This window comes from Barbus barbus (genome assembly GCF_936440315.1).
Source record: "Barbus barbus genome assembly, chromosome: 34".
NCBI lineage: Eukaryota > Metazoa > Chordata > Actinopteri > Cypriniformes > Cyprinidae > Barbus > Barbus barbus.
This window is the reverse complement of record NC_136762.1, coordinates 23,406,581-23,434,214: the sequence shown is the minus strand read 5'-3', so window position 1 is coordinate 23,434,214 and position 27,634 is coordinate 23,406,581. Positions and strand designations below refer to the sequence as shown.

The 27,634-nt window shown below is 36.8% G+C and overlaps 2 protein-coding genes across 3 annotated transcripts in view; both read left to right on the top strand.

The window, feature by feature from the left end:
• Positions 1-742: 742 nt before the first annotated feature.
• On the top strand, positions 743-5,149 carry LOC306854466 (forkhead box protein L2-like). The gene is made up of 2 exons (XM_079392504.1): positions 743-848; positions 3,525-5,149. Exon 2 carries the CDS (start codon positions 3,538-3,540, stop codon positions 4,456-4,458), a length of 921 nt encoding a protein of 306 aa, XP_079248630.1. The 5' UTR covers positions 743-848; positions 3,525-3,537; the 3' UTR covers positions 4,459-5,149.
• Positions 5,150-13,179: 8,030 nt separating this feature from the next.
• LOC306854315 (phosphatidylinositol 4,5-bisphosphate 3-kinase catalytic subunit beta isoform-like) overlaps positions 13,180-27,634 on the top strand; it is a 47,483-nt gene continuing 33,028 nt past the window's right edge. Inside the window, exons 1-2 of one of the 2 annotated variants that reach the window (XM_079392214.1) lie at positions 13,180-13,535; positions 22,159-22,222. The gene's annotated coding sequence lies outside the window, so the exon portion shown is untranslated. The remainder of the gene's footprint in view (positions 13,536-22,158; positions 22,223-27,634) is intronic. The other variant, XM_079392215.1, reaches the window with a different exon arrangement.

The following is a 27,634-nucleotide window of genomic DNA, read 5'->3' as shown; positions in this document are numbered from 1 at the left end:
TCTTAATCCCTCTTTCCGTTCCTTCATTTCCACATCTCTGCATGCACATTTTGCTCCCTGTCTGTCCTTTCCCTTTAAATAGGAAAATTATCTGTGGAAGGACATCAACAGTTTTTGTGATAATTCCTCTTATTTCAAGAAAAAGTTTGATGTTAGATTGATGTTAGTCAAATGTTACATTTATTTTTTTAAATTTCAGCTGATCTCAATTAACAGGTTTTTGATAAGACAATGGTACATTGATGGAAATTAATATTAAACGTAGCCTATGTATGGTTGTGTTTGCGTGAGCAAAAAAATATTATTTAAAAGTGTAGTGTAAGCTCATAGCCTATTAATCAGAACATATGAGACTTTTTTATTACATCATGAGTCATATGAGTCCTTCCTTACATTCACTTTCCACTTGCATTGCGATTATTGTCCATATTTCCTAAAATGCATTATATGGGTTAAGCAAAAGAAAAGATCATTAACCTAATAAACTATAAAAACAATGGAAGTCTATGAAATGTCCACATAATATAGTGAAACAGTCGAGTGTGTACCTCCCGCACGCCCAAACGTTGACCTCAAGTCTTAACCCGATTTCAGAAAGTGCGGGGAACGGGAATTTCTGTCTTTCAGTATATATACTTAAGCACGCACCACAAACTAATGCATTCTACATTTCTCTCCTTATTCTCCCTCTCCTCCCTCTTCCTTCCTTCCCTCTCCACACATAGCCTACTCGCTATCCCTTTCCTCACTGAGCCTGTAACAAACGATGGCTCTTGTTCACACCTGAAAGAGCATTTTTATTGCTATCTTTCCAAATCTTTGGCTCGTGGTGAGAGCTAACAACCACGGTGAGTTTTTACAACTACCATCTGATTAACAGTGTGTCGGCCTATATTTATTTTAAAAGAAAAACATTTTTTCTTTTTCTTGGTGGAAAATATTTGATTTGTTAATTGTTTCGAGAATATTTTGTGAAAAATGTCTCTGTTTAGCTTATTCCTACTGTAACTAATTACAGCAAAACGTTCTTGAAATGTTATGACAGGATGCTAGAGACATTTACATTATTTTGATAATTTAAAACAATAAATTTTAAATAGTAGGCTACCTGTGAAGCTGACAGCGATTTATAATGAATAAATACAGGCGTTCAACTGACTAATTTCAACAACTCTAAATAACCTCTTTCAAGATTTTCTCATTAATTTCCCCATACGGAAAATATGCTACTTAACCCTAATTAACGAATATTTGCTTTAATAATCTTGTTATGTTATTTGCACATTTGAGCAGAATTACGTCACTGATTAAAGGTGAACTGAGTTGTATTTTGGGTAGAGGCTATCGTGCATTTGTATCGACGGCTATTTGTCCAATACTGACGAATCTTAAAACGTGGATGTTATAATATTCGATAATAATACTTTTAACATTTGATTTTAATAGATTGGCTTAGGCTAATTCATAATGTTGGGCAATTGTGCGTATTTTCTGCTTGTAGTCTAACAATTTTCCCTGATTTTTTCACACCTCATGAAATTGAATCATGATGTATTTTATCCCATCACTGTGATCTCAAGCTCTTAACTTGTTGTAGCCTTTATCAACCAGCACGTGGATTGCTCGCTAAGTAATAGCTACTTCATCCGTAAAGAAGCTGTCAGGTCCAACGGTGATGAAGAATGGTCATAACTTGTCTTGTGTTGAATAACCAATTGTAGGCAAGTGGCCAAGACTCGTTAAAAAACCTGGCAGCAACTGACCTGTAAAAAAAAACAATAGGCCTTAACCCATTTTTTTAAAACACAGACGCACGAGGAGAATTACGCCGATACATTTATCTATGGTCGCATCCGCTGTAGAACTGAAGAATTATGTTGTGTTTGGTTGGTTGATAGGCTAAGTGTAAAAACGGTTTTAATAAAACAGGGGGAAAATAACTTAAGAATTTTTTTTTCTAGAGAAATTAATTTAATTATATATATATATATATATATATATATATATATATATATATATATATATATATATATATATATATATATATATATATATATATGTAGCCTATTTATTACAATTCCTAAATATGCAGTTAACCTGTAACCTGCTCCTTCTAAGTGGGCTACATTTGCGTAGGCCTACACAGACTGCGAATTAGGCTATTAAAGGCGTTTTTTTCACCAGAACGGTTTTTCATGGGGCTATTTGTTTTGCCATATTCAGTTAATAAGAACAAAGGAGAAAGATGCATGTCAGCTGCATGTAATGATTTATGTAAATACATAATTTATTTAAGGGCATGCGACTTGTTCTGGGGAATAATTTGCGACTTAACATCAGGCTATGTCTCCAGAAATCAGTCATGCACAGATGGTTGGTGCTGAAAGAGGGAGGTTCTTTCATGTCTCGCTGTATAAAATGATATTGTCTACAATCAAATTTTATTCAGATCCAGACCCCTACATGACACACATTTGGACTAATCTGCGTAATGGAGATAAATAATGTGGCGCAATGTGATCCACTAAAACAGATCCCATATGAGTGATTTGTCACATTATCCTTTACATTTGGGCATGTTCTTGACTAACACTTTCTTACTTAAAGCGACATGCTTATAATTGGATATGAGCAGAACCGGCAGCAATTCAAACGCTTAGATTAGTCCAAAAATATCTTGGGAATAGCTAACGAAATACACAAGAATGTAAAACAATTAGGAGCCAAATATACAGCGCTACGCTATAAATAATGACACATAAAACAAGATAAATAAAAACTAGGAATATAGCCTATGTCAAATAAGGTTCAAGTTAATCCAATAGGAGGTAAGCCTGAAAGACATAGTTGGAAGAAGTATGGTAGTGATCTCAGATTTAACTACTACTATAGCCTACAAATATAACTAGCTACTAAAAATAGTAGTAAAAATATCAGTTTGTAATATTGTTTTTAAATATTAGTTTATAATTCCTTTTCATTAAATCACGTTTTCTATTTGAGGACGAAGGCTGGTTAATTTTAAAAGTGCTTTGACTGCGCAGAACCTTGTATAACAGTTCAGCTCCTGCACCTGTTATATGAACTAATTATGTCTTCTAAAACTGTGTCGGTTTCCAGTTGTTGGTTCAATTGTTGTGGTGAGAGACACAGTTCAGAATTTAGAGGGTATGAAGCAAAACAGATAAATCGCTTTCGAAGCATACGAATCAGGAAGCTTATGTCCTACCGCATCAAATATATGTGAATGTGAGGGAGTGTGTGAAGGAAAGAAAAGGCGGGCTTAAGGAGAAACCAAACCACAATTTGCCCTCCTTCTCCGTGGGTATCTAGTTGAAGAGAAACTCTGAAGCGCAAGAACTTTGAAAAACCTTTAACGCTGACATTAAGCTGCCCACGTAGGCTACAAAAAAAGAAGGAAGAAAGTCTTTACATGATTGTAGTCTGACGATTTAAACTGTAATCAAGACCATTTTGCATTGCTGAGCTGTTTTTTATTAGTCCACGGTTTTGTTTTGGTGTAGGTTTGCGTGCGCAATGATGGCCACCTACCCAGGCCCCGAGGATAACGGCATGATACTCATGGACACTACCTCGAGCTCAGCAGAGAAAGACCGAACAAAAGAGGAAACCCCTCCCGAGAAGGGACCGGACAAATCCGACCCGACCCAGAAACCACCGTACTCCTACGTGGCGTTAATCGCGATGGCAATCCGCGAGAGCTCAGAGAAGCGTCTCACGCTGTCCGGCATCTATCAGTACATCATCAGTAAGTTTCCATTCTACGAGAAGAACAAAAAAGGATGGCAGAACAGCATCCGACACAACCTGTCACTCAACGAGTGCTTCATCAAGGTGCCTCGGGAGGGCGGCGGCGAGCGAAAGGGCAACTACTGGACCCTGGACCCGGCATGCGAGGATATGTTCGAAAAGGGCAACTACCGGCGACGGCGACGCATGAAGAGACCGTTCAGGCCTCCACCGACCCATTTCCAGCCTGGGAAATCTCTCTTCGGCGGTGACGGGTACGGTTACCTCTCTCCGCCCAAATACCTGCAGTCAGGGTTTATCAATAACTCGTGGTCTCCTGCACCTATGCCCTATACCTCCTGTCAGATGAGCAGCGGGAACTTAAGTCCCGTTAACGTGAAAGGCTTGTCCGCGCCGTCCTCGTACAATCCGTACTCGCGGGCGCAGAGCACAGGTCTCCCGGGCATGATGAACACCTACAATGGAATGAGCCACCATCATCTCCACCATCACACGCACCCTCATGCGCTCCCGCACGCGCAGCAGCTGAGTCCCGCCACGGCTGCAGCCCCTCCGGTGTCCACCGGTAACGGAACAGGGCTGCAGTTTGCTTGCTCGCGTCAACCCGCAGAACTCTCCATGATGCACTGCTCGTACTGGGACCACGAGAGCAAACACTCCGCGCTACACGCGCGGATTGATATATAGCTCGGCTGCGAGCATGAGACCAAAGACATTAACATTCTTGCTAAAAGACAATAAAAACAAGGTCCATCGATTTAAAAAAAAACACAAAGGCATTTCATAAATTTCTGCTGATTTAAGACTGATAAGAAGGAAAAACTTTTACTGGAGCCGCAAACTGTGGAAGCACGGGCTTTCTGGGCGAGAATAGCCTGCCTGATGCAGGGAATAAAGATCACATTTTCCTTCACAGGAGACTCGTGGACATTTATGTTCTGAATGTGTATAAAGAGTTCAAACAGATGAGAGGATGACCAGCAGATTGAATGTATAATCAACATGGAATTACAATTCATGTTTACCTGAATCCATTCTGTCAGTGCCTCTGGAGTGAAGTATTGGGTTCTGAACCCTTTTTTCTTTCTTTCTTCTATTCGCTTTTGAATGTGTAAGGATACAGTGGAGCTCTGGACAGGTATACAAACCGAAGTGTACACACCTGTGTTTTGGCCTCTTGTTTCAGTGTTTAATGGTCTCATATAGGGGTCAGAGCACGTGACTGCCAGTTTGGACTTTTGTACTTTGTAAAAAGAAAAAAAGAAAGATTTTTAATGTATATGACACATTGGGGCCATGTTTAACTAGCACTTTTCAATCTTTTTTTTAATCTTTTTTAATAGGTCTAGTTTTTATTCTTTAATAAACACTTTGTGAACTTAACAATTGTTTTGGATTTTATAATTTATACAGTATAATTCAGCGATTATTATTATTATTATCATTATCATTATTATAATTTTATAACAAGGTGATTTGTTTAGGATTTCAGCCAACTGCAGATCTGGCCTTCAACTAATTATTTAATCTTTGTAGCAACCTATTTTACTTTTATACAGGCGTGTAATTTAGAGATTAATAGTTACGAGAGATAAATTACTATAAGCAAATCATTTCTAAATAGAACTAAAACAATTTCTTTGCACCATAAAGTTGCTCGTGTAATGCAAGCTATTCGTGATTCAGAAGCCTATAAACAGTCGTTTTTATCCGAGTACGTAAAGCTAAATGGAGCCTGTAGATGAGGACAAATTGCGTAATCTGTTGGGACAAATTATTTTGCTGAAGTTGTAAATATTTAGCCCTGTCGAATCAATGTCATACACTACAAAAATGACAAAATATTGTTGTGCTTATGCTATTCAAAACTATTGCCTGCATGTGGTGTCAACAATTAACAATTTTAACATATTTTTTAACAACTAGGCCCTATTTCATATAGGAATAGTTTCGCATGTTGTCGCTTTTTATTTCGTGCCTGTATATTAGAAGTACACGGTTGTTGTAATGCAATGCACGTTTGTCGTTGCATTTATTAATTAGACAGTGAATATGCTTATCTGAAAAAAAAAAACTTGTCAAAAACGAGGTTAATCGAAACTGATAACAATTATTATCAAAGCCCCATAATACTAGGCTACCAGTTAAAAAAAGAGCATGTTTTTGCACTCTTAATTTTACATAACATAAAGAAAAGTCTACGTAAACAAAATAACCCCTTTTGATTAATCAAATAAACATTAAAAACTTATTCACATAATATCGAATGTGTATTAAATTATACTTAATCTGCACTGAAATAATTAGACATGTAATGAAACTTTGATAAACAGATTTTACAATTATGTTTCTTAATGATTATTTGATTAAGTTAATTACAAAGTGTTTACCGACTTCCTCTGTTCGCGAAGCATGAGGCTGGAACTTAGGATAAGGAGTGTGTCTGACTCATTCGGTGTTTCTGGAAAACATATTTTGTCATGTAGGCTAAAGATACCGTGTTTTAAAAGTTAAAAAAAAAAAAGGCATTAGACCTATATTTTTCTAGTGTTGGCTATTCGTTGAGTTAACGATAATGGCCAAAGAATTTTTAGGACTGTACGGATATGTGGACATATACATTACTAAACTCCCAGATACGCAATTGTAAAAGATGTAACTTTTAATAACAAGAAGAAGAAGGACAACAACGGCAGAAGACCAAGAACATTAACTGCTTTATTGAGAAGGTATGTTGTTCGTTGATTGAATGTATCCTATAATAATTGTTTAGTTTTCATGTCTCCTCACCCCCATCCGTCTGCCACTACAGTCATTTTCAGGTGCCAGGTGTGTAGCCTATCACATAATACACCCGCATGCAGGATGCTCAGGGCCAGTGGGAGTAAAGGTGGGCCCCCTTTAAAAGTATAGGCTATATATAGCCTAAGCTATTTTGTATGTCCCCAAAAAACGCATCGGGGAATGTTGTCAAAAAATTACTTTGCGCCTTCTTAAAAATTGTTTTGACGGGGTTGATCACAGGTGTATCCACAAAACAGTTCACGTACAGGACAAAGATCATATATAGCAATACATTCAACAAAAATCCCTTTCAATTATCCTAAATTAGTTGAGAATAATAGCAGCTAATCCACTGTAGCCTTTCCAATATTTGCAATAATTTATAAACCAATTGTTATCCATTTATATCAGTATGTCTTTTATAGGGCTAATTATATAACAACAACAATTTGAGCGTCTGTTAACGAAGTGCTGAATTGTCAATCGATTATAGGTCAACTTTATTAGGGCTATTTGCTTAATGTTATCAATATTATTTAAAAAATGTTATTTTAATATTTCATATATTCAACAAACTGTTTAACATAGTCTAAATATATTCTTGTGATTTTGTTCAGATTATAGCCCACTTTTACACAATTAGGCTGCTTGGTTCATATCTACGTTTCCTAAAAGCATCGTAAGCCATAGAAACAATCTTACGAATCTTAGAGTTAGGGCCGTTTCTCAAAAAGCATCTTTACATCAGTAGCGTCTACATCCGCGAGGGAAAGCGCATCGTAAGGACACGGACACGTGCAGCCACCTGCTGGACAACTGCAAAATTGCATGTAAATTTAATACAGCTATGTCTGCCAAATGACAAAAAATAGAAAACATTCATTAATATTGCTTCTACGTTTGTTTAAACTAATAATTAATTGATTTATTCAAATTAAATTAAATAAAAAATGAATTAGCCTAGTCATTTGTGTGGACGTAGACTGGTAGCCTACAAACAAATTTACAAAACAACTTTATGCGTGAAATTCAGTGGGAGTGGAAATATTTAAGAGGGCAATATTCTGCACTCTGTAGTGCGATAAAAACGGGAGAAACATGAACCCCCTAAAAGCAGTAGGGTAGGCCTAGGTCTAATTGTGTAGGCTAATAGATCGTTAAGCACAAATTAATTAAAAGCCTATAAGACAGGCGTCATTACCCTCTGAGAACCGACAGCCAACAGCATGTTTGTTCTACCCATAGCATTTTAATTTCCTAGGAATTTCAGTTGGGTAGGCTACATGATACTTGGCCTATTTTGAGTATAGCAATTATCCACTCTATCCATCATTGCGCTTTATGTTTAAAATTAATTTATCCATTCGAATATTCAAATAATATTAAATGAAGTAAATCAGACATTAATAAAAGTATGTCACCCTGTTTGGAGGTTTTGAATGAGGCTGCTGTTCACATATCGCTGAGTGAGTGTAGGTTAACCGGTGTTGTGCCCATTTCCGACTCCCGGCTCCTACAAAAATAAGTTGAGAGAACTCAAAATTCTGCTGAAGCTGGTTGCCTTAAAATTTTAAGTTGGCTCAACTTTTTTTTTCTTTTTTTTTTACAGTGTAGCTACATATTACTAAACTGTATTCATATCTAAAATGAAATCCACAAAAGTGTAATAAATTGTCTGGGCTTAAAATTTTTACCAGGTCGTGGGTTTGGCGCTGACAGATTAAAAACTAACAAGATGAATGGGGCCAAATTATTCATTTGAGCACACAGCATTTGACAAGGCGCATCAGAAGAGTCTGAGCGAGTGTTAATCCAGGAGATTTTGCGCCCACAGTTTGACGAATAGATTAGGTTTATGATGGTCCTGGGGTTTCCGCTGGTTGACCTGACTGATCTGGTGTCACAGCACAGGTTGTCGGTTTCCCAGTGCTTGGGTACACAATTGAATTCCCAGGATTCTTGGGAAACCCAATACTTCATCTTTAAACTGAACAGCAGTGGTTTTCACGAGCGCCATCGCCCCGCGCCTATTGAAAAGGAGACAGGGGTCAGCTGTATTTGTTATACACAGGAAAATAGCCAGATATTTGATTTGCACAAAATCCGGCGATTGTTATGAAGCACATGACTTTTGTCCGAATCCAAAATAATTTGGTCAGTTAGATGAGTGGTTTAATTTTTATCATTTTCCTCCTTTTACATTTGGGCATGGAGTGAAGATTCACCCTACGTGATGTTTTCTGTTATTGGCTTTGATGAACAATAGATGACACTAAATAAGCATTTCTATGCCAGAATTATTATTGGGGTGTAGCTATTATGATATGACACAGTTGTTTACAAATGGGAAATGTACACAAAAGTTTGTATGGGTGACCTCTTCACCCTTGGAAGAACATGCATGTGTCCATAATGAGGTTCAAAAATGGTCAGCTATAAATAAGTATGTCATTTTCATTTAGAAGATAATAAAAGAGATTCTTGCTAAATCACGCAGGAACCTCGGAATGACCTCAGGTAGCCAAGGTCACTAAAATGTTATCATGCGGTTGTATATTATTGAACAGTATGAATGTCAACACAAGATTTTCAGTCAATCAATCAATCAATCTATCAATTTTGGTTTATAAGAACAATGACATTCAAATATATCTCTATTAGAAGTTGAGAAAAGATGCAGATAATCAAAGGTTACCTTCAGGCTAATCACAGAGTTAGTTTCTTTTGTCTTTCAGTTACATTTAGTTAAATTTTTAAAATATGTTAATTGACTTGACACAAATTCAGAATTAGTCTTATAGGAAGAAGGATTATGATCCCTTTAACCTTTAATATTTCTTGCCCATTGTCACATCTGTTTTAGGCTTTGTATATGTATATCTTTTATTTTGTCATTATGTCATAATCATGTTGCCTTTCGTCATGTAATTCCCTGTCTCTCATGTGATCACGTCACATGCTACCTTTGCTTAATGTGTCTTGTTCTGGGCTGTGTTTCCCAAAAGCATCGTATAAGCTTAAGATGATCATAGCTCCATTGGTTTCAATGTGTCTGCGATGTACTTAAGCTTACAATGCTTTTGTCTTGATTACTTTAAGGTGTGTCTTATGTCATTAGTCCTCATGTTTCCTTTAGACTCTTGTCTATCTTTGTTTGTGTAACCCGCTGTTGGTGTCAAGTCTGTTTATCGTTTTAGTCAAGTTCTCTTCAAGTCTAGTTCTTACATTCAAGTGTTCTTGAAGCTCTGCAGCTCCGCTCGAGGTGCTGACTTCCAGGTGCATCTTATGTCATTATTCCTTGTGTGTATAGCCTTCATGTTTCAGTCTCTTTAATGTCTTGTCTATTTTTTTGTAAGCTGCTGCTGGTGAGTTTGTCAAGTCTTTTTATGGTGTATAGTCAGGTTCTGTTCAAGTGTAGTCCTCACATTCAGGTGCTCATGTTATTCTTTAGTTCTGTTTATTTTTGTATCATGCTTATAATCAAAGAAGGAAATCACATATGTTGTTGTCTACTGTAAAGGCATTGCCACAATGCCTCCAAATTATATTACTAGTCTTTTATGCTTCCTTAGAAAGAACTATTCCACCAGATAATCAATTGGGATTTCGTTGGAAGTACCCAGGGTGCATTCAGAATATGGAAAATCAGCTTTCTCTTACTATGCTCCTTGGTTGTGGACGATTTTCAAATTATTACTCCATTAGAAGCAAGTCCTTCTTATTGCAGTATGTAATGAATGAACCTTGTTGCTGTTTTAATTAATTAGTTGATTCATGATTACTGTTTTACTTTGGTCATATATAATTTTGTTGTGTGTGTGTGTGTATGTTTATTTTATTTTATGTTTTTATTTTATGTGAAACTGTTGTACGGTCATCTCAGCCAGGACTCCTCAGAAGAAGAGATTTCCTTTAATCTCAATGGGACTTTCCTGGAAAACTGAAGGATAAATAAATAATAATTTATCAATAAAACAGGATTCGCATTCAGATTACCTCAGTGGACTTTACATTACACACATTTCCTGAATTTGAATCAGCAAACTATGTGCTGACATTAATATTCTACTAACATCCTTTTCCGACATTGACTTGTACAGCTGTCATTATAGAGTGGTTCAACCCTGTAGCGTTTAAGAACTGAGTAATAATAATTAATATTAATTAATAATTCATTAACATTAATTAACCGAGTAATGATTAACTATGTGTACTACCTATATGGTTAGGATTTGGCTTGGGGTTTCTTTGCAGGTAATTATGCATAATGTTTTGTTATTTAATAGTAAGTAGCCTACATGTAACGTGTAAAAAGGACACCGTAAAATAAAGTATACTGAAAAGTCTGTCATTTACTCACCCTGAAGTTGTTCCAAACCTAAATTAGTTATTTTCTTCTCTTGAACATAAACTAACATATTTTGAGGAATGTAGGTAACCAAACAGCTGCTGGTCCCCATTGACCTCCATAAAAGAAAATAAATAATAATAATAATAATAACCAGAAACTGTTTGGCTACTAACACTCTTAAAAATGTGTTTTGTGTTCAGCAGAAGAAAGAAATTCCAGCAGGTTTTTAACAAATTGAGGGTGAGTAAATGATGAATTTTGGACAGCCATCCCTTTAAATAAAGCCATGGCAGTCTTTTAATAGCCTCCATCTACCTATACCTAGTTTACCACCTCAGCACAAGCCCTTTCTGCAATTGAGATCTTAAAGGTTTGTAATCTAATTTAGAAGCAAAAAATGCCCTTTCAAACAATTACATACCTCTTGGCCAAGGTTCAAAATTAAAAAAAAAAAAAAAAAAAAGATTATATTACGATACCCATAATTACACGCCTAGGCATGGGGGCTGCTTTCAAGTCTCATGTGTGTCTAGTTACAGCTGATAAGATTAGGAGTTAGGACTGGTTTGGATCCCGTTTACGGAATGTTTAATGAAATAAGAATGGAATGGGTGAATAATGGAAGCATGCTGCTTGTGGGTCCACCCATTTAATATCAACTAATATGTGGCGCATTTTAACCTAAAACATTCATATAAAATGCACCTTTCAGACATTAACAACTCAGTTGCAAATAATAATACATTTCATCATTCTCTAAGTAAATACCAAACACATTCCTTCATGTATATACAACCACACACACACACACACACACACACAGTTCTACATGTATGGAGTCATCTGTGGGATGACTGAAAGAGAGCTTGTGCTTTGAAACTTGATCTGCTCCACCAGTCCTATTTCTGCCTCCGCTCACCACAGGAATGACTGGAGAAGGTTTAGGAAGGTTTGGAAATGCTTATCAGGAAATTTAGATCTGATCATTTCTAACTGAAACATGAGCAAAAGTAAGTGCATCAGGAAGACAGTCTTCTGAATTAAAATGACTGCAGCACCAGAACCACCATTATAACAAATAAGGATCTATTACTGCAAACTATAAAGACCTCAGCTGGCCCAAACACCTGGAAAGCACAATGAGAACTTTTGTCTCTAATCTAAGTCTTCTAATGGGAGAACATGAAAGAAAACACGGTAAAATGTTGATCCTGTAAATTTGGAAAAGTTGTTTTTGAATACAGGCAACTACTTAAAAACATCATTTCATTATGAAAATTTTATATGAATCCATACATTTATTTTTTAACAATAAACTTTCAGAATTACAGCACTTCCTAATCCTTTCAGTGACATTCTGCTCTAATGAGGAAAAGTTTTTTTCTCTGGTAATGGCGACCAATTCTGTACTGGGAAGGCCATGCAGTAAGGGTAAGTATGGGGTCAAAAATATAGGGTCCAATGTATGTGTTTATATAAAGGAAATTTCAGCATTCATTTTTCGCAGATGTTTCCCCTGTGTTTTTAATTAAGTACTGCATTGTATTGTGTTTTAGGGTTAAATCAAATGTCTATAAACTTAACGGATATAATGTCCTCATGAAAAGTTTCCTTTTCCGTTTTTCTGCAGATTTTCTTTTTATTTCTTTTCATTCTTATTCTGTCAATTTTATTAAATTAGATACGCTAAGAACTGAATGAATGGTCATTGAGGCTGCCAATTTGCCTATCATCTTCTTTTATATTCCACAGAAGAAATAAAGTCATGCATGATTAGGGTGAATATTAAAATATTTTTTTCCCAGCCCAAATTTGCAATATCACCATTAGAGGTCAGCAAATCTCAAAAAACAACGCACTAGATGTCAGGCGTAACAGGTCCTTTTTTCAGGAACTACTTATGGAAGAATATAGCATTGATTAAGAAAACTCGCTCGTTAAATAGTTCGAGTGAAACTTCGGTTTAATTTTATTATTTCCCCATAAATCCCTCATCGTCATCATGCTCATTATAATTAGTAACAACGTACACTATATGAGTTAAATTAAATAATAAGTAAATACTACTTGAAAACAAACATCCAAAACAGCTGAAATCGCAACAAATGAATTTAATGAAAGAGTGTTGTTAAGGGAAGAAGTTGACAGGTGCGTTAGAGGAGTGAGAGTCACGCAGTTCACAGGGCCTAGTCTGCGTGGAGATATTTACACGACATTTAACACATTCTCGACTGCGTAAACTCACATTCTGTCTATTTCCGGGTGAAATCACGGCTCAGAAGTTCGGCTGTTTGTGGACTGTTGACAACATAGCGGTTACGTGTGGAAAGGGAGGGTGCACATAGCAAACAGGGAAAAAAATCGAGCGATCGCTTGTTTCTCTCAGCCTGCTGAAAGAATCAGGAAGCGGACTAGAGCTGTTCACCTGCACCGTGTCGAATGAAAGACTGCGATGGACATTTGAAGGGGGATAAAGGCTCAGCTGTTGCCTTCTTACTGTGATTGAAACCTGACCGGTGTTTGGAGTTCAACCCGAGACGCGGACAGATAACTTTAACATTTAGTTTCCGTGAATTCTCCAGAACTGGCCTCAGACATTCCATTCCATTTGGAATATTCTGTTCTAAAGGTGAGCGTTTTGCATCGTTTAATCATATGTTCGCCAATGTGTGCATCGATTTGAGTTGCGTAGATTTTTGCTACATTTTGTTACGATCTTGGTCGACGGCTCCTTTGATCTTTTTATTTGTTTATTAATCATTTGAAGTTGAATAAATGGGATGGTACGCTTCAGACAGGAAAAAAAAACACATTCGTGCTTCGATTCGATTAATTATTGTTGAATTCTTTTTATTTACGTCTGATCTAAACGTTGTTGACTTGAGTTGTGAAATGCTCCAAATTCATTCTTAACATTATAAGAATCAAACCGAGGTGCTTGACTTCCAGTGCCAGTTGTAGATATGAAAGAGTTTTATGGAGTTGTTTCCGATGTTGGCATCCATTTGATTGATATTGATTACTTAGTTTATTATTTTAAGAAATAAAGTTAAGAATCACAATTTTATTATCAAACAACAGATCGTAATGCATTACGGCGATTTGTTAAAAAGTAGGGCAGGTTGGATGACACTGGATCACAAGTTTACAGGACTGTCCATAAAACGTGGGTTTATAGAACAGGGAGGCACGGCATTTCGACAAACTATTTCCCCGTCTAAATACTGTAAAGCTGATATAAAGCCACCCTGCTTTATATCAAGCCGATGTAAAGCTGCTTTGACACCATTTGCATTGTTAAAAGCGCTATATAAATAATCTTGACTTGACATCAGCTGTGTGTCGTAGACGGATGCAATGCCATAATACTGGACTAAACTATGACTCAAACGCGTACAGGCGTAAGTAATAAAGGCTGAGCACATCATCAGGGCACGCCCACAGGCCACCACCAACCTGCTGATGCATATTGCACATAAAAGTGAAAAACATTTTCTGGATCTAATAATCCATTCCAGATCATTCCGAATTTGGAATTCGCAAACCTCCTTCTTGAAGATGATGCTCAGTTACCCAGCATCTTGTCAAATCAAAGCAGATTAGTCAAGACAAGTTCAGTTTGACATCAATCCCAAGGTGGTTGTGGCTAAATCATTAGTTCCATTAGTTATTCTTAATTAGATAGGAGAAAATTCAGATTTCAGTAGCCTATTATCTGGAATGAAACATGAGGTTGGGAGTGGGGAAACTTATTCTCACTTCTAGTGTGTTTTTTAACCAATATATATATATTTTTTTAATAGAATCTAATTTAAAGAATAAGTATTACTAAGCATATTTTGTTTTTATATTGACACACTATCAAATGCCTCCATTGTGCATAACATGTATTTCATCATCAGCAGAGTACTCATACAGTCCAGAATTGTGTGTGTTGAGAAGCTTTAGAGGTAAAGGCAAGGCTTTGCTTTTATTTTTATTTTTGGAAAAATTAGAGTGTACCACTATATGCAGACACTAGCATACATGCAAAAAAACAACAACAAAAAACAGATCACACCTTGCTATTTAGTATATTACTAATGTTAGTTGATAAGAAAGTGAAAACCTAAAAGAAGTATTCAGTGTCTGACACAAACTATGTGAAGTGAACCTCTAAAATAAAATCTCAGTGTTATTTTTAGCGAACTATTCCATTACCATCCCTTTATGAATATACAGTGGCCCTGGTAACTGTAATTTGTGCCAAAATAACAGTTATTGTTACTTCAGTAAAACTTGGAATTAGGCACTTCTCAAATGTAACTATGTGGAATTCTGATTCTGAAGGCTGTATGCTATGTTTGAATGAGAGATTCATTTTATAATTTTTTTTTAAATTAATTTTTTATTATAGCAATAACTGGATTAACTATTTTGGCAGACATTATGATTACAACAGTGAATTTTGCCAAGGTTTTTTACTTTTTGGTTTTAGAATAAGTGAAATATAGGACTGCAATTTTAAATAAGACGTGTGGAATAAGCATGTAATTTTCAAACAAATGAAATTACAATATGATGATTGTAAACCTGCAACTGAATATTATGTGTTTGATGCTTTCAGAGAGAGTTCGGACCATAATTGAGTTAAAATTAGCATAAACAATCCTGGACTGAGACTTATTTGTGTGTGTGTGTGTGTGTGTTGAACCTCATGAGCCATGAGTCATGAAACATGAAATGTCATCTTCAGTCAGATAGTAAATTAGTGTGCGTGTAGATGTGTGTTTTGTGAGTTTAATTCCCTGGCCCTCACCCAACTACATGTGACAAGAGTTTCAGAGAGACTTCGGTGGCAGACTGTGATGTCATCAGTCAGGGGACACAAACAGTTTGGGATGCCCACACACACTCGCTCACAGTCAGAAGAGAGGTCACTGTGGTGACAGGGGCCATGAATGGGCTGATTCTCTCAGTCATGTGAGAGCACAGTGTGTGTGTTTGTTTTAGCGGTGCAGGAAAACATTTTTCCTTAGAAATAGGGACAAACGCACACATGTACACCCCCAGGGCTGACTGTATGTTTTAAAGAGCAGATTATGTATGGGAGAGCCAGTTAGCATTAAGAATTACATCTTTAACTGCACAGTCTTTTAGAAATAATAAATGTTTATACAATAAATAATGTCAACAAAATTGGCCTTAGTACGGTCTTAATGCAAGTTTGAGGTCATATTCCACATGCTATTTTTAAGAAAGAAATTTTTTCTTTGTAATAATTCATTAAATATAGTAACTTTTTAAAGCTCTGTCATTGAATCAAGTTAGGCTGTGCAGCCTTTTCTTTAATAGGTTTTTGTTATACTGTTAGTTATTGTAGGTTATTGCAGCCTTTGTAAAAAATCTTGCCAGTAGTTAGTATTATGAAGAATTAATTTGCAAAAACGGTAAATGCCCCATAAAAAAATAAAAAAAAGAGCTGATTTCCGTGCATTATTCTCCACATATTGCACGATCTGAACCCTAAACACGTTTTGTCAAAAAATCCAGTATTGTCCACTTTCAAGGCATCACAAGTTCACGTTTTAAGCCAGAGACACACTGCACGATTTTCGGTCGTCCCAGATGAAAGACTGGCATCGTGAAACAATCGTGGCGATTTCTGATTTGATAGGATTGTTTCACGATGCCAAACTTTCGTCTGGGACAGTCAAAAATCATGCAGTGTGGCTTTACTGCAGAAGCCAAAAAGCGCCCTTGTTGTTTTTGAACAGAAGCCGATAAGTCCATTTTAGCGAATCAGCGCGCTGTATTCAGGTCAGGTGACAAGGCTGCTTTGAAAAGACGCTTTGAAAAGACGCGCTAGCTGAGAGGAGTTTCGTCAAAGCTGACTAAAAGTGATCGAGGATGGATAATTTTGACTAACTTGATGAACCTGTGATATCTTCTTCAGGGCGTAAAGGAAAATAAAAGCTGAAACGTTTTCACTAAACCTTGCAAAAGCAACGCACATCCATACAGTCTATGATCACAACAACAACAACGTTTGTCAGGCATCTACATTGTCATTTGAGGAGATTACAAATATTAAACCAGTGGTTTTTTAAACTCTAAAACATGAAATGTGGAGTTATCTGCTTTTTCTATAAAACAAACTTTTAATATGTACAAAAAGTTATCAGTTTTTGCAAATTAACTCTTCATATAATTTTGATATGTATAATTAATTTTAATGTTTAATTAGAAGTGACCTAACTATGCCTCTTGTTTTCATGTTTCCCTAAACATATGTGTTGACTTTTGCAATAAAATTAGTAGGCCTATTAAATATGACTAAATATGCCATATTGTCACAGGAGCTTAGGATATTTTTTATTCTCCAATCAAGAGAAATCAGCTGGCAATCATTGATGCTTGTGAAAAGGCAGATGGCAAATCGTGTACATGACTCTTTAAATATTTAGGTTCCACCCTCAATCAGAACTATCAGATATAAAAAGATGAAGCTAAGGTCATAAAAGTGTAACCGGCTAATCTAAAACCTAGGATCACAGAAATTCATTACTTTGTTCTAATTGTATTTTATTTTATTTCATAGCACATTGCTTAGCACATTAATGCTAAAGAAAAAATGTAACACACATTTTGTTGTGAAGAATTAGTTCTCTTTTGTATACTGTCTAATTATGTTTTCAAATGACAAGAAGTGGGCTTATATGCTCACTTCCCTTAAAGGTTATGTCTTTGACAACATGCAATAGATTTGAAAACGAAGCATTTCTGTTGGGTTGCATCAGAGTGTTTTCAACAGTCATAAAGCCTTGTTAAAAGTGTGTGCCACTGGTGTTTCAGGAGGGAGTTCTGCACAATTGGAAACTCATTCAGGTCTCATCTAGTGCCTTCATATGTCTCTTTATGTGGTTAAGCCTGTGTAGATTTATTCAACACATGTTTGCAGCTACCAGGTAGCTTAACTTGGATCGTAGTGATGTGATTGTTTGACTTTTTTAAATGTTTTTTGTACCCATTATTATGAACCCATTTGTTGAATGAAATATAAGCCTTACGTGTATCTTTATTTTAACAAATAGGCATAAGTGTTTTAAGCTTGTGGGACGTATCTAAATAGGTTTTTACTCAAATGATACAAGTGGTTAATAGAAAAGAATCATAGTTCCGCTTTCGTTTTACATGTTTGTGTCCATAATTTGATCAATTAGTATCAGGACAGTCAGTGATTACAAGCCATCTGCACTCATTTCCTGTGGAACCCCAGCTGGGACGCATGATTGACAGTTTTAATTGAGTCCCGCTTTCTTGCATATGTGGCCTCACATTTGCACGGTTGTCTCTTCTGTTTTATGCACTTACATAATAGCTGATTTGCATTCTTATCTGCAGGTCTGATTGACATGCATATACGTACTCGCACACCTGCGGACTTGAGAGGTTCTATGGTGAACAGAACTCTAAGCGCACTAGGAATTCTACAGTTCACCCATACAAGTCGAGACATGCTAAAGAATTCAGTATCGAGAAATGGGAAAGGAGGGAGTGAAACATGCCAAGAGGAATAGATGGAAAAGAGGTAGAGAAAATAATGAAGGGAAAGTGTGTTAAAGCAAATAAATGATTGATTCATAAATGAGAATCTTTTTAAATATAGGCCTATGTGAACAGATGTTCATATTTAGTCTGAAATCCTTTGGGAAGCGATAACGAGCATGTATGTTATAGTGTTTTTATTTGTGCCTGTTTTGAATGTGCCTTTGAGAGGCTAATCTTTGTAACTTGATCAAGTAAAATATATATATATATATATTTCACCAATATGTGGTGACAAATATTGCCAATATTTCACATAAGCTCACATACATACTTGCCTGGCTATTTAAAGTCCTCTTCTCAAACTGCTTTGCCCTGCAATTTCTCTGTTTGTCTGTTCGTTCCTGCTTGTCATATTACTGTGCATGTATTAAGAGCTGAATACATTTGGTTTTGTGTCGATCACTACTTGTTCCAGTGTAAAATCTAAGTCATCATGAAAAACCTCAGATGAAGAAAACATGACATATAATCGCACAGAGAAACCGCACTTCAGTCATCTGAAGCAGTGTGACAGCTGCTTTTGCGTTCATCTTTCTGTTTTTGTGTGTGTGTGTGTGAGAGAGTGGTGAATTGAAAATTTGTAATGTCTCTGCTTTCCGTCTGTCAGCTCTTGCATAACTTTCTCATGTAGACGCATATCACAGCTTTATTCAGACATGCACGTACAGTTAGTTGTAGAGGAAGAGAGTGAGAGACACTTGTGTGCTCCACCCACGGCTAAAATGGGACCTTTGTTCAGTCAGGCCTCGGTAGGTAACTGATTAACGTCTTTTTTAGTGTGCGTGTGTGTATATTGAAATTTTGCCACCGTGGCACAGCACTGAAAGGGCAGCTGCACAATGGACTCTAAATTTAGAGGTTAAAGGAATAGTTAACCCAAAATAAAGAGAAATATAAATGTATATGTATGTATGTACAGTCGTGGTCAGAATTATTGGCACCCTTGGTAAATATGATCAAAGAAGGCTCTGACAGTAAACCTGCATTATTAATCCTTTTGATGTTTTATTTTAAAAAATCACAAAAATCTAACCTTTCATTGAACTAAAACAATTGAAAATGGGGGAAAATCTCATTATGAAATAAATGTTTTTCTCAAATTCACGTTGGACACAGTGATTGGTACCCCCTAGAAATTCTTATATTCCCATTCATATTCACAATTTTGAGCACTCCAGAGTGATTATGAACCAGAAATTATCCAGCCATGGCTTCCTGTTTCACAGAAATATAAATTGGAGGGAAAACAAAGCCCAAATTCCCTTAATCATCCATCACAATGAGAAAAACCAAAGGTTTCAAGAAAAAGTCTCCTAGCTCATCCAAAAACAATCTCCAGCATATTCAGTTGTCAGACATGACTGGAACTTAAAATGGGACTGGCTTCTATGGTCAGATGAAACTAAAAAAATTGCTTTTTTAGCAGCAAACACACACTGCTCCGGGTGTGTGTGTTCACTGCTGTGTGTGTGCACGTTGGATGGGTTAAATGCAGAGCACGAATTCCGAGTATGGGTCACCATACTTGGCCGTATGTCACTTCACTTCACTTCACTTTAAGATGGGTTTGGTGAACACAGGGATAAAAAGTACCCCATGTGTACAATTAAATATACTGCTGTATTTTTTATGTTGTGGGCCTATATTTCTGCTGGAGGTCCTGGACATCTTGTTTAGACAGATGGCATCATGGATTGTATCAAAAACCAACAGATAAAAAAAATCAACATGTGACCGACTATGTATGTATGTGTGTGTAGCTTTGCCAGTGTTAACTGTTTTGTCAAAACACATGACGTCATAATCGCAAATTTACTGCATGAAAACTTTACAACTGTTTGTGTTTTTTTTCTCAGTGTTTTGAGAGACTTTACAATTAGTATTACAGAAGCAGCCATCTCTGAGATCATCATTAGTTTCTCTAAATTATAATGATGTAAATGGAAAACAAGTTGATCGTAATTATGAACAAAGTCAATTGAGATGAATGACGCCACCTTTGGTACAAATCCAACCTATAACCTACTTCTCAGTGTTAGGTATGTCTCCTTTCATAATAAAAAAGGATTCTTGTCTTTAGTTGCATTGCGTCACACGGCTTGCATCCAGTGCAGACACAGTGTGAGTGATCAGTGCTGAAGCATTAATATTTATACATTACTTCCTTTTCAATTATGCTCCGATCAATAATGCTTCCTAAAGTTTTTCATGTAACTTGTTCTTACCAGAGATTTATTTTTCTGATTGACAAGGTTTATGGTTTTGTCTCTCTTGTGTGTTTGTGTGTGTCAGAAGTGTTGTGGGAAGGGGGATTTAGTTCTGAGGAATCTGGATTCCTAACATTCCAGTGTGAGAGCGGGAGGTAGATCAGGACAAATGAGGAAAAGAGAGGAATGTCTCTGTGTTGGAGGGCCGTAAGGCTTGTACCTCCAACTGTTCCTCTCTCTGTTTGCTCTGTGATAAGGACACAGTGGTTGGTGTGTGTTCATGTGTGTCAGAATGAAGAATGGTTATGCTCTCCTGTCTGAGTGTGTCTGTTTGTCTGAGAGTGTACGTAAGCAGTGGTGCTCGAAGCATCTTGCAGTGCGCGTGTGTATACGTCACTACTTTGTGCGTTTGGTTCTCCTAGCATTGTTCACTTAGTTGTGTGTGCCTACTTTTTGGGAACAAATTTGTACCATAAAGAGAGCTAACTTGGATCGGTTAAATGCAGAGAACAAATTCCGAATATGGGTCACCATACGTAACTTCACTTAAAGTGAGTTTTACAGTTACCCAGCATAGCCGAGTTGTCACATCACCCTGTACTGGTTTCCAGTAACCTTAGTGAATGTTCCTATTAAAAGGTGTGTTTTCATAATGAAGGGTTATAATTCATGAGAAAAAAAGTGATTTTCCAAAAAAAAAAAAAAGTTATTGCCAGTGGGGCAATAACAATAATCCTTTGAATTAAGATTATTTTTCTTAACCCACAGGCAGATATCTTTTTCTTGTTTTAAGCAAAAACAAACACAATTTTGAAACATTTTCATCTGCATTTTGGTTCTTAAGTAAATGCATCCTGATTTAAGAATGTATAGAGATTTAAACAAAAAAACAAGACAAAATTACTAAGAAAATAATTTTTTTTTCTGCTTCTGTAGCTCATCTGCTTCAAGGTTCAATGTGTTGTGTGTTCAGAGATGCTCTTCTGCATACCTTGATTCTAAGGAGTGGTTACAAGTTACTGTTGCCTTTCTATCCCAGTATCAGCAGTCTATGAAATGCTCAAACCAGCCCATCTGACACCAACAACCATGCCACATTTACAGTCACTTAAATAACTTCTCTTCCCATGCTTGGTTTGCAGGTCAACAGATTGTTTTGACCATGTCTACATGCCTTAATGTATTATAAATGACTGATTAGATATTTGCGTTAATAAGCGGTTGAACAAATGTACCTAATAAAGTGGTGTGTTGGTAAACTGTTTTTTTTTTTTTTTGTTTTTTTTTTTTTGATGGCAAACATTAATACAGTCAAATTATCCAGAACAACCAGGGGTGATACTGTACTATGAACTAGTTGCCATCTTCGCTGATATGGGGACACTCACTGTCCTTCGCTTCTGATTCCCTTTATCTCAGATATTCTCATCTGAATCCTCTGTGTCTTTCTGTTAGATGCTGCGTCCTCTCCATCCCATCATGGAGCTGGCTGAGAAATAAGAGACTGCAGAGACAGCAGGTGAGTGTGTGTGTGTGCACGGACAGACTAGAACACAAAGATTCCACTGTAAGCATTTGAACCAGGTGGGAAAAAAAGTTAAGGGCACTTTGGTACTTGTGCACACTGGGCATTACTGACTTGTGTGGTTCTTAGTGTGAGTAGGACAGATTATGAGGTGCAAGTTCTCCCAGTTCCACATTAGCTATTCCCTTGGAGGAGATTCATCCTCAGATTTTTAATGTCTGCAGGTTTTGAGCCAAAATAGTCTTTTTCCACATGGTTTTGTCAAAATGTAGGTGGGCTTAGATGTTTTTGACTGGTGCCCTGTTCTTTGGAAGCTTATTGCGATGTCCTGTTATCCCGTTCTACTTGTTGTTGATGGCCTTAATAGTATTCCATAGCACGTCAAATGTTTTGGAAACACTTTGGTACCCATCTCCTGATTGGTTCCTCTCCATAATCCTGCACATCCTTTGTACGGCCTTTGCAGGCCGTAGCTTCAGTAATAATATGCAACCAAGAAGTTGCTTAGAAAATCCTATAGAAGCATCAAATTTTAGTTTTAATTGGCATCCCTTAAATGATGACTGGAGATGTTAATTGGTAATTATAAAAGGACATGATGGAAACAGATAATTCATCCATCAATATTTCTATGGCTGCCCTCGACTAAAGATTTTCTGGTCAACTAGTAGTTGTTCATTTTAAGCAATTAGTCGATTAATCACATGTGTATACATTAATTATACACATAATTCATAATAATGAGCCTTTAATTGCCTATCAACACTCAAGCGGACACATAAAGCTTGCCACAGTGCACCAGCAAAAGTAATGATTATGAATGCATCAGGAAAAAAACAAGAAGACTGCCTTAACATATGTTTTCCATTTGAATTGGTTCATTTAAAAGTAGACATTTTCTATAGATATATTTTTCATGTCTGTGAGGCTAACACGGAGTTTCAGTATTGTTAAAGGTCAAGAGACCTAGACGGTAGAAAGCGCATCCTCTTTGATTTCATTTTTCACAACATTTTTGTTGTTATTGTGAGCGCACACAAATTAAATGAGACATTTCACAGATTTGAAAGATGTATTACACTTATCTGTATGACCAAAAATGATGGAATATTTTAAGTGAAATGCAAACGATCGCACTGGCAATAGCACACATTTTTCCAGGTCAACGTTAAAGCGAGCAGCCATGTAATGTTGCTGCTATAAGCCACATTTGAGGTCAATGATCAAAACGAACGTTGTCCTGACCGATGTACTGTAATTGCCACATAGACCAGCTGTTAATGAGCTGTCCATCACGGACTACGTGACTTCGCCACTTCCTGTGGCTTTTTTTTAAGTGACTAATGACATTGTGATGGACTTGGTCTCTTCTGGTCGATTAACGGTTAGTCACCTATTAGGGGGCAGCTCTAAAAATTGATTTGTTTGTTACATGAATTTTGTTGGTTTAGTATTACAATGAAGGTGGAAAAAGATCTGACATGATTTTACTTGAATTCATATTTTACATCTCAAAAAGCTGCAATTTTAACAAGGTTGTGTAGATTTATTATAAGCACTGATGTATTTATTGTCTGACCCAAACAGGTTTCTATCTTTGTTTCCGGAAGTAGATTAACTGTAACCTTTTACCAGGACTAATTTGGTTAAGCAAAATAATTGTTTGTGCGGTGTTATTTACAGCAGTTCAAAGTTAAAGGGTTATTTCACCTAAAAATGAAAATTCTAAGGAGACTGGGGTTCAACTGTAATTTTACGAAGCTACGAGAATACTTTTTGTGCGCAAGAGAAAAATGTGTCTCCTCCGCGTCACCGTAGCGCCAATATCCGCTGGTAGGAAACTGCGTATGCTCTTCTGTGTTAGCCATATACCGGATGCGCGGTTTTCGTTCAAATCAAAGCATAAATATACGAAATAAATAGCATAAATATAAAAGACGTATCCGTGCGGTGTGGCCAGTGTTGGGTGTAATTAGTTACTAAGTAATTAGTTACTGTAATTTAATTACTTTTCCCTTGAAACGGTAAAGTAAGTGATTACTCTTATTTTTTCTGTAATTTAATTACAGTTACTTCTTATGTAATTGAACTTAATACTGTGGACTGTAGAACATTTATATACAATGTAATACAATTCAATTGTGGATTTAACATAAACATTTAAAGTCTAACCTTAAAATGCATGCTTTTTATGTACCCCTCTCACTTTACTTTTACTTTACTTCTTATTTTATTTGGATGGGACAATGCATATTAATGAACGTACAATGACGCAAATATGCCGGATTTAGCACAGTGCTAATTTCCATCCGTAATACTTAAATACTTTGAGTTAATAAGAATATTGGTAACACTTTAGTGTCCAATTCTCACTATGAACTAGTTGGTTATTTGCATGAATATTACTGGGATATTGACTGTTTATTTTTACTTAAAAAATCTTTATTCTAAATCCTTAATCCTACCCAATTCCTACCCAAATCTTAAACTTAACAACTACTTTAAGTATTAATAAGCAGTAATTAGGCGTATATTGAGGCAAAAGGCATAGTTAATGGTTATTTAATAGTGAGAATTGGACTCTAATCTTAAGGGTGACCAGAATAATTTATGTAGTTATCAATTGTTTATTTCAGAAAGAGAATCAGAATCAGAAAGAGCTTTATTGCCAAGTGTGTTTGCACACACAAGGAATTTGTCTTGGTGTTATGAGCTTCCAGTACAGAAAGTACAAACATAGTGCAGACAACATATAATTAAGGTGATAAAGAACACTAATAATGAAGAGAATAGACAATAATTAAGCATAACAATAGTAATAAAGAATAAAAATATACAGAAAAGAGACATGACCATAGACAGAACTGTGAATGTGCATGTGTCCTATGTACAGATGAAGGTTTGATGAGTTATTTACAGATGTACAGTACCGGGGTGTGTTATGTGTTGTTCAGGTGGGATACGGCCTGGGGGAAAAAACTGTTCTTGTGTCTGGCTGTTCTGGTGCTCAGGGATCTGTAGCGCCGGCCAGAGGGCAACAGTACAAAGAGAGAGTGAGCTGGGTGTGAGGGGTCCAGAGTGACTTTCTTAGCCCTTTTCCTCACTCTGGAGGTGTAAAGTTCTTGGAGGCTGGACAGAGGGGCACCGATAATTCTCTCAGCAGTCCTAACTGTCCGTTGTAGTCTTCTGATGTCTGTTTTGGTAGCTGAACCAAACCAAACAGTTATAGAAGAACATAGGACAGACTCGATGATTGCAGAGTAGAACTGTTTCAGCAGCTCCTGAGGCAGGTTGAACTTCCTTAGCTAGCGGAGGAAATACAGCCTCTGCTGGGCCTTTTTCGCAATAGTCAATGTGATTGTCCCACTTCAGGTCCTGAGAGATGGTGGTTCCCAGGAATCTGAATGACTCTACTGAAGTCACAGTGCTGTTCATGATGGTGAGTGGGGGGAGAGCAGGGGGGTTTCTCCTGAAGTCCACTATCATCTCCACAGTTTTGAGCGTGTTCAGCTCCAGGTTGTTAAGACTGCACCAGACAGCCAGCTGCTCAACTTCCTGTCTGTAAGCAGACTCGTCACCGTCCTTGATGAGGCCTATGACTGTAGTGTCGTCCGCAAACTTCAGGAGCTTGACAGAGGGGTCCTTTGATGTGCAGTCATTCGTGTAGAGGGAGAAGAGCAGTGGGGAGAGAACGCAACCCTGAGGGGCGCCAGTGCTGATGGTGAGAGTCCTGGATGTGAGTTTGCCCAGCCTCACTAGCTGAGCTAACGGGGCTAACGGGGCTATTTTCCCCATTAGCTCCGTGATTTGAAAGTATTAAAATAACCATTTCATGTCTATGTATCATTTACTTGTCGAGGTTGATATGGGATTTAGAAAGTAATTAGTAATAAGTAATTAAATACTTTTGGGGAGAGAGTAATTTGTACAGTAATCTAATTACACTGTTGAATATGTAATTAGTAACTAGTAATTAATTACTTTTTTAGAGTAACTTACCCAACACTGGGTGTGGCTGATACAGAAGAGCGTACGCAGTTTCCGTCCAGCGGATATTCTCCAAAATGGCACTACGGTGACACGGAGGAGACAAATTTGAATAAAGTGTTTGTGTGTTTTTCTTCTTTTTTTTTTTCGCACAAAAAGTATTCTTGTAGCTTCGTGGATTATTTTACCGATCTCCTTGCTACGTTTATGGACCTTGATCGTATAAGGACCCTTGCTGTCTATGGAGGGTCTGAGAGCTCTCAGATTCCATCAAAAAATAGGGTTGGGTACCGTTTGTTTGTTTTTTCGATACTGGTGCCAAATCGATACTTTTAAAACAGTACCGGTGCCTAAACAGTGCCTGAACCGATACTTATAAAAAAAAAAAAAAAAAGACATTGCTATCGCTGTAACTGACTAAACAGAAGATATAAACGATTTGAATGATAAAATAAATACAATAAACACTCGACTTCGACAATGTATAGTTTATCTGTTATTCAAGCCAGTGAAGCCACCTCTGGTATTTTTATAACAATGAAGTATATTTATAATCCGTTGCTAATGGATGTATTTGTAGCCTATGGAGTAGTAGTAGCTTAGCTAGTTAATGGAAGGCTACCTGCTGCCGTCAGAGCAAGTGTAATTTCTGCATTCACACGCTCCTCGGATGCTCTCATTTCCCGAGTTGTGCTTCTAAGTCAGAATGTGAAAACAGCACACTCGCATTACTACAAAGATTTGTTGGACTTGTATTATTAGAGCTTTCCGAATTGAGTTCACGTGCATTTTCTCAGTCGGGAAATAATTTTTCACGTGCGGTGCCAGTGATGATACTTCTTGCGTCCGTTTCGGAGAAACAAAGGACAAATATTTCATTCGATTGCTCAGGCATGGCACCAAAATGAGGCACCGAAATCTGCGTTCTGATTCGGTTCTAGTACATACTGGTTACATAGGTGCCATATTGGTGCCAGGTTTCGGTACCCAACCCTAATCAAAAATATCTTAATTTGTGTTCCAAAGATGAGCGGAGGTCTCACAGGTTTGGAACAACATGAGGGTGAGTAATTAATGACAGAATTTGTATTTTATTTAATTTTTTACTTTTAAATTGTATGTGTTGAATCTGTTGTAGCTCACTTTTGCTTGAGGTAAAACACTATAATTAGTCTTATGTAGGTATTAGCACTTACATAGGATGTGGTTTCTAGGATTAACAAATTGAAACCAATCAAAATATGCCAGCAATACCTAACAGCAAACTAAACACCCTGCCAATATATTGTAACCAGTGTAACATCTGTCTAGCTTGTGGTATGCTGTATAAAACATTAAAAACTTTAACTATTGTTAATTTTTTTTGTTGTTGTTGCAGGGATTAGTTTTATAGTATATAGCTCATATGATTATGCTATA

What these genes read in the sequence shown, in the direction of transcription:
- LOC306854466 (XM_079392504.1), top strand. Translation starts at nt 3,538, where the DNA reads ATGATGGCCACCTACCCAGGCCCCGAGGATAACGGCATGATACTCATG.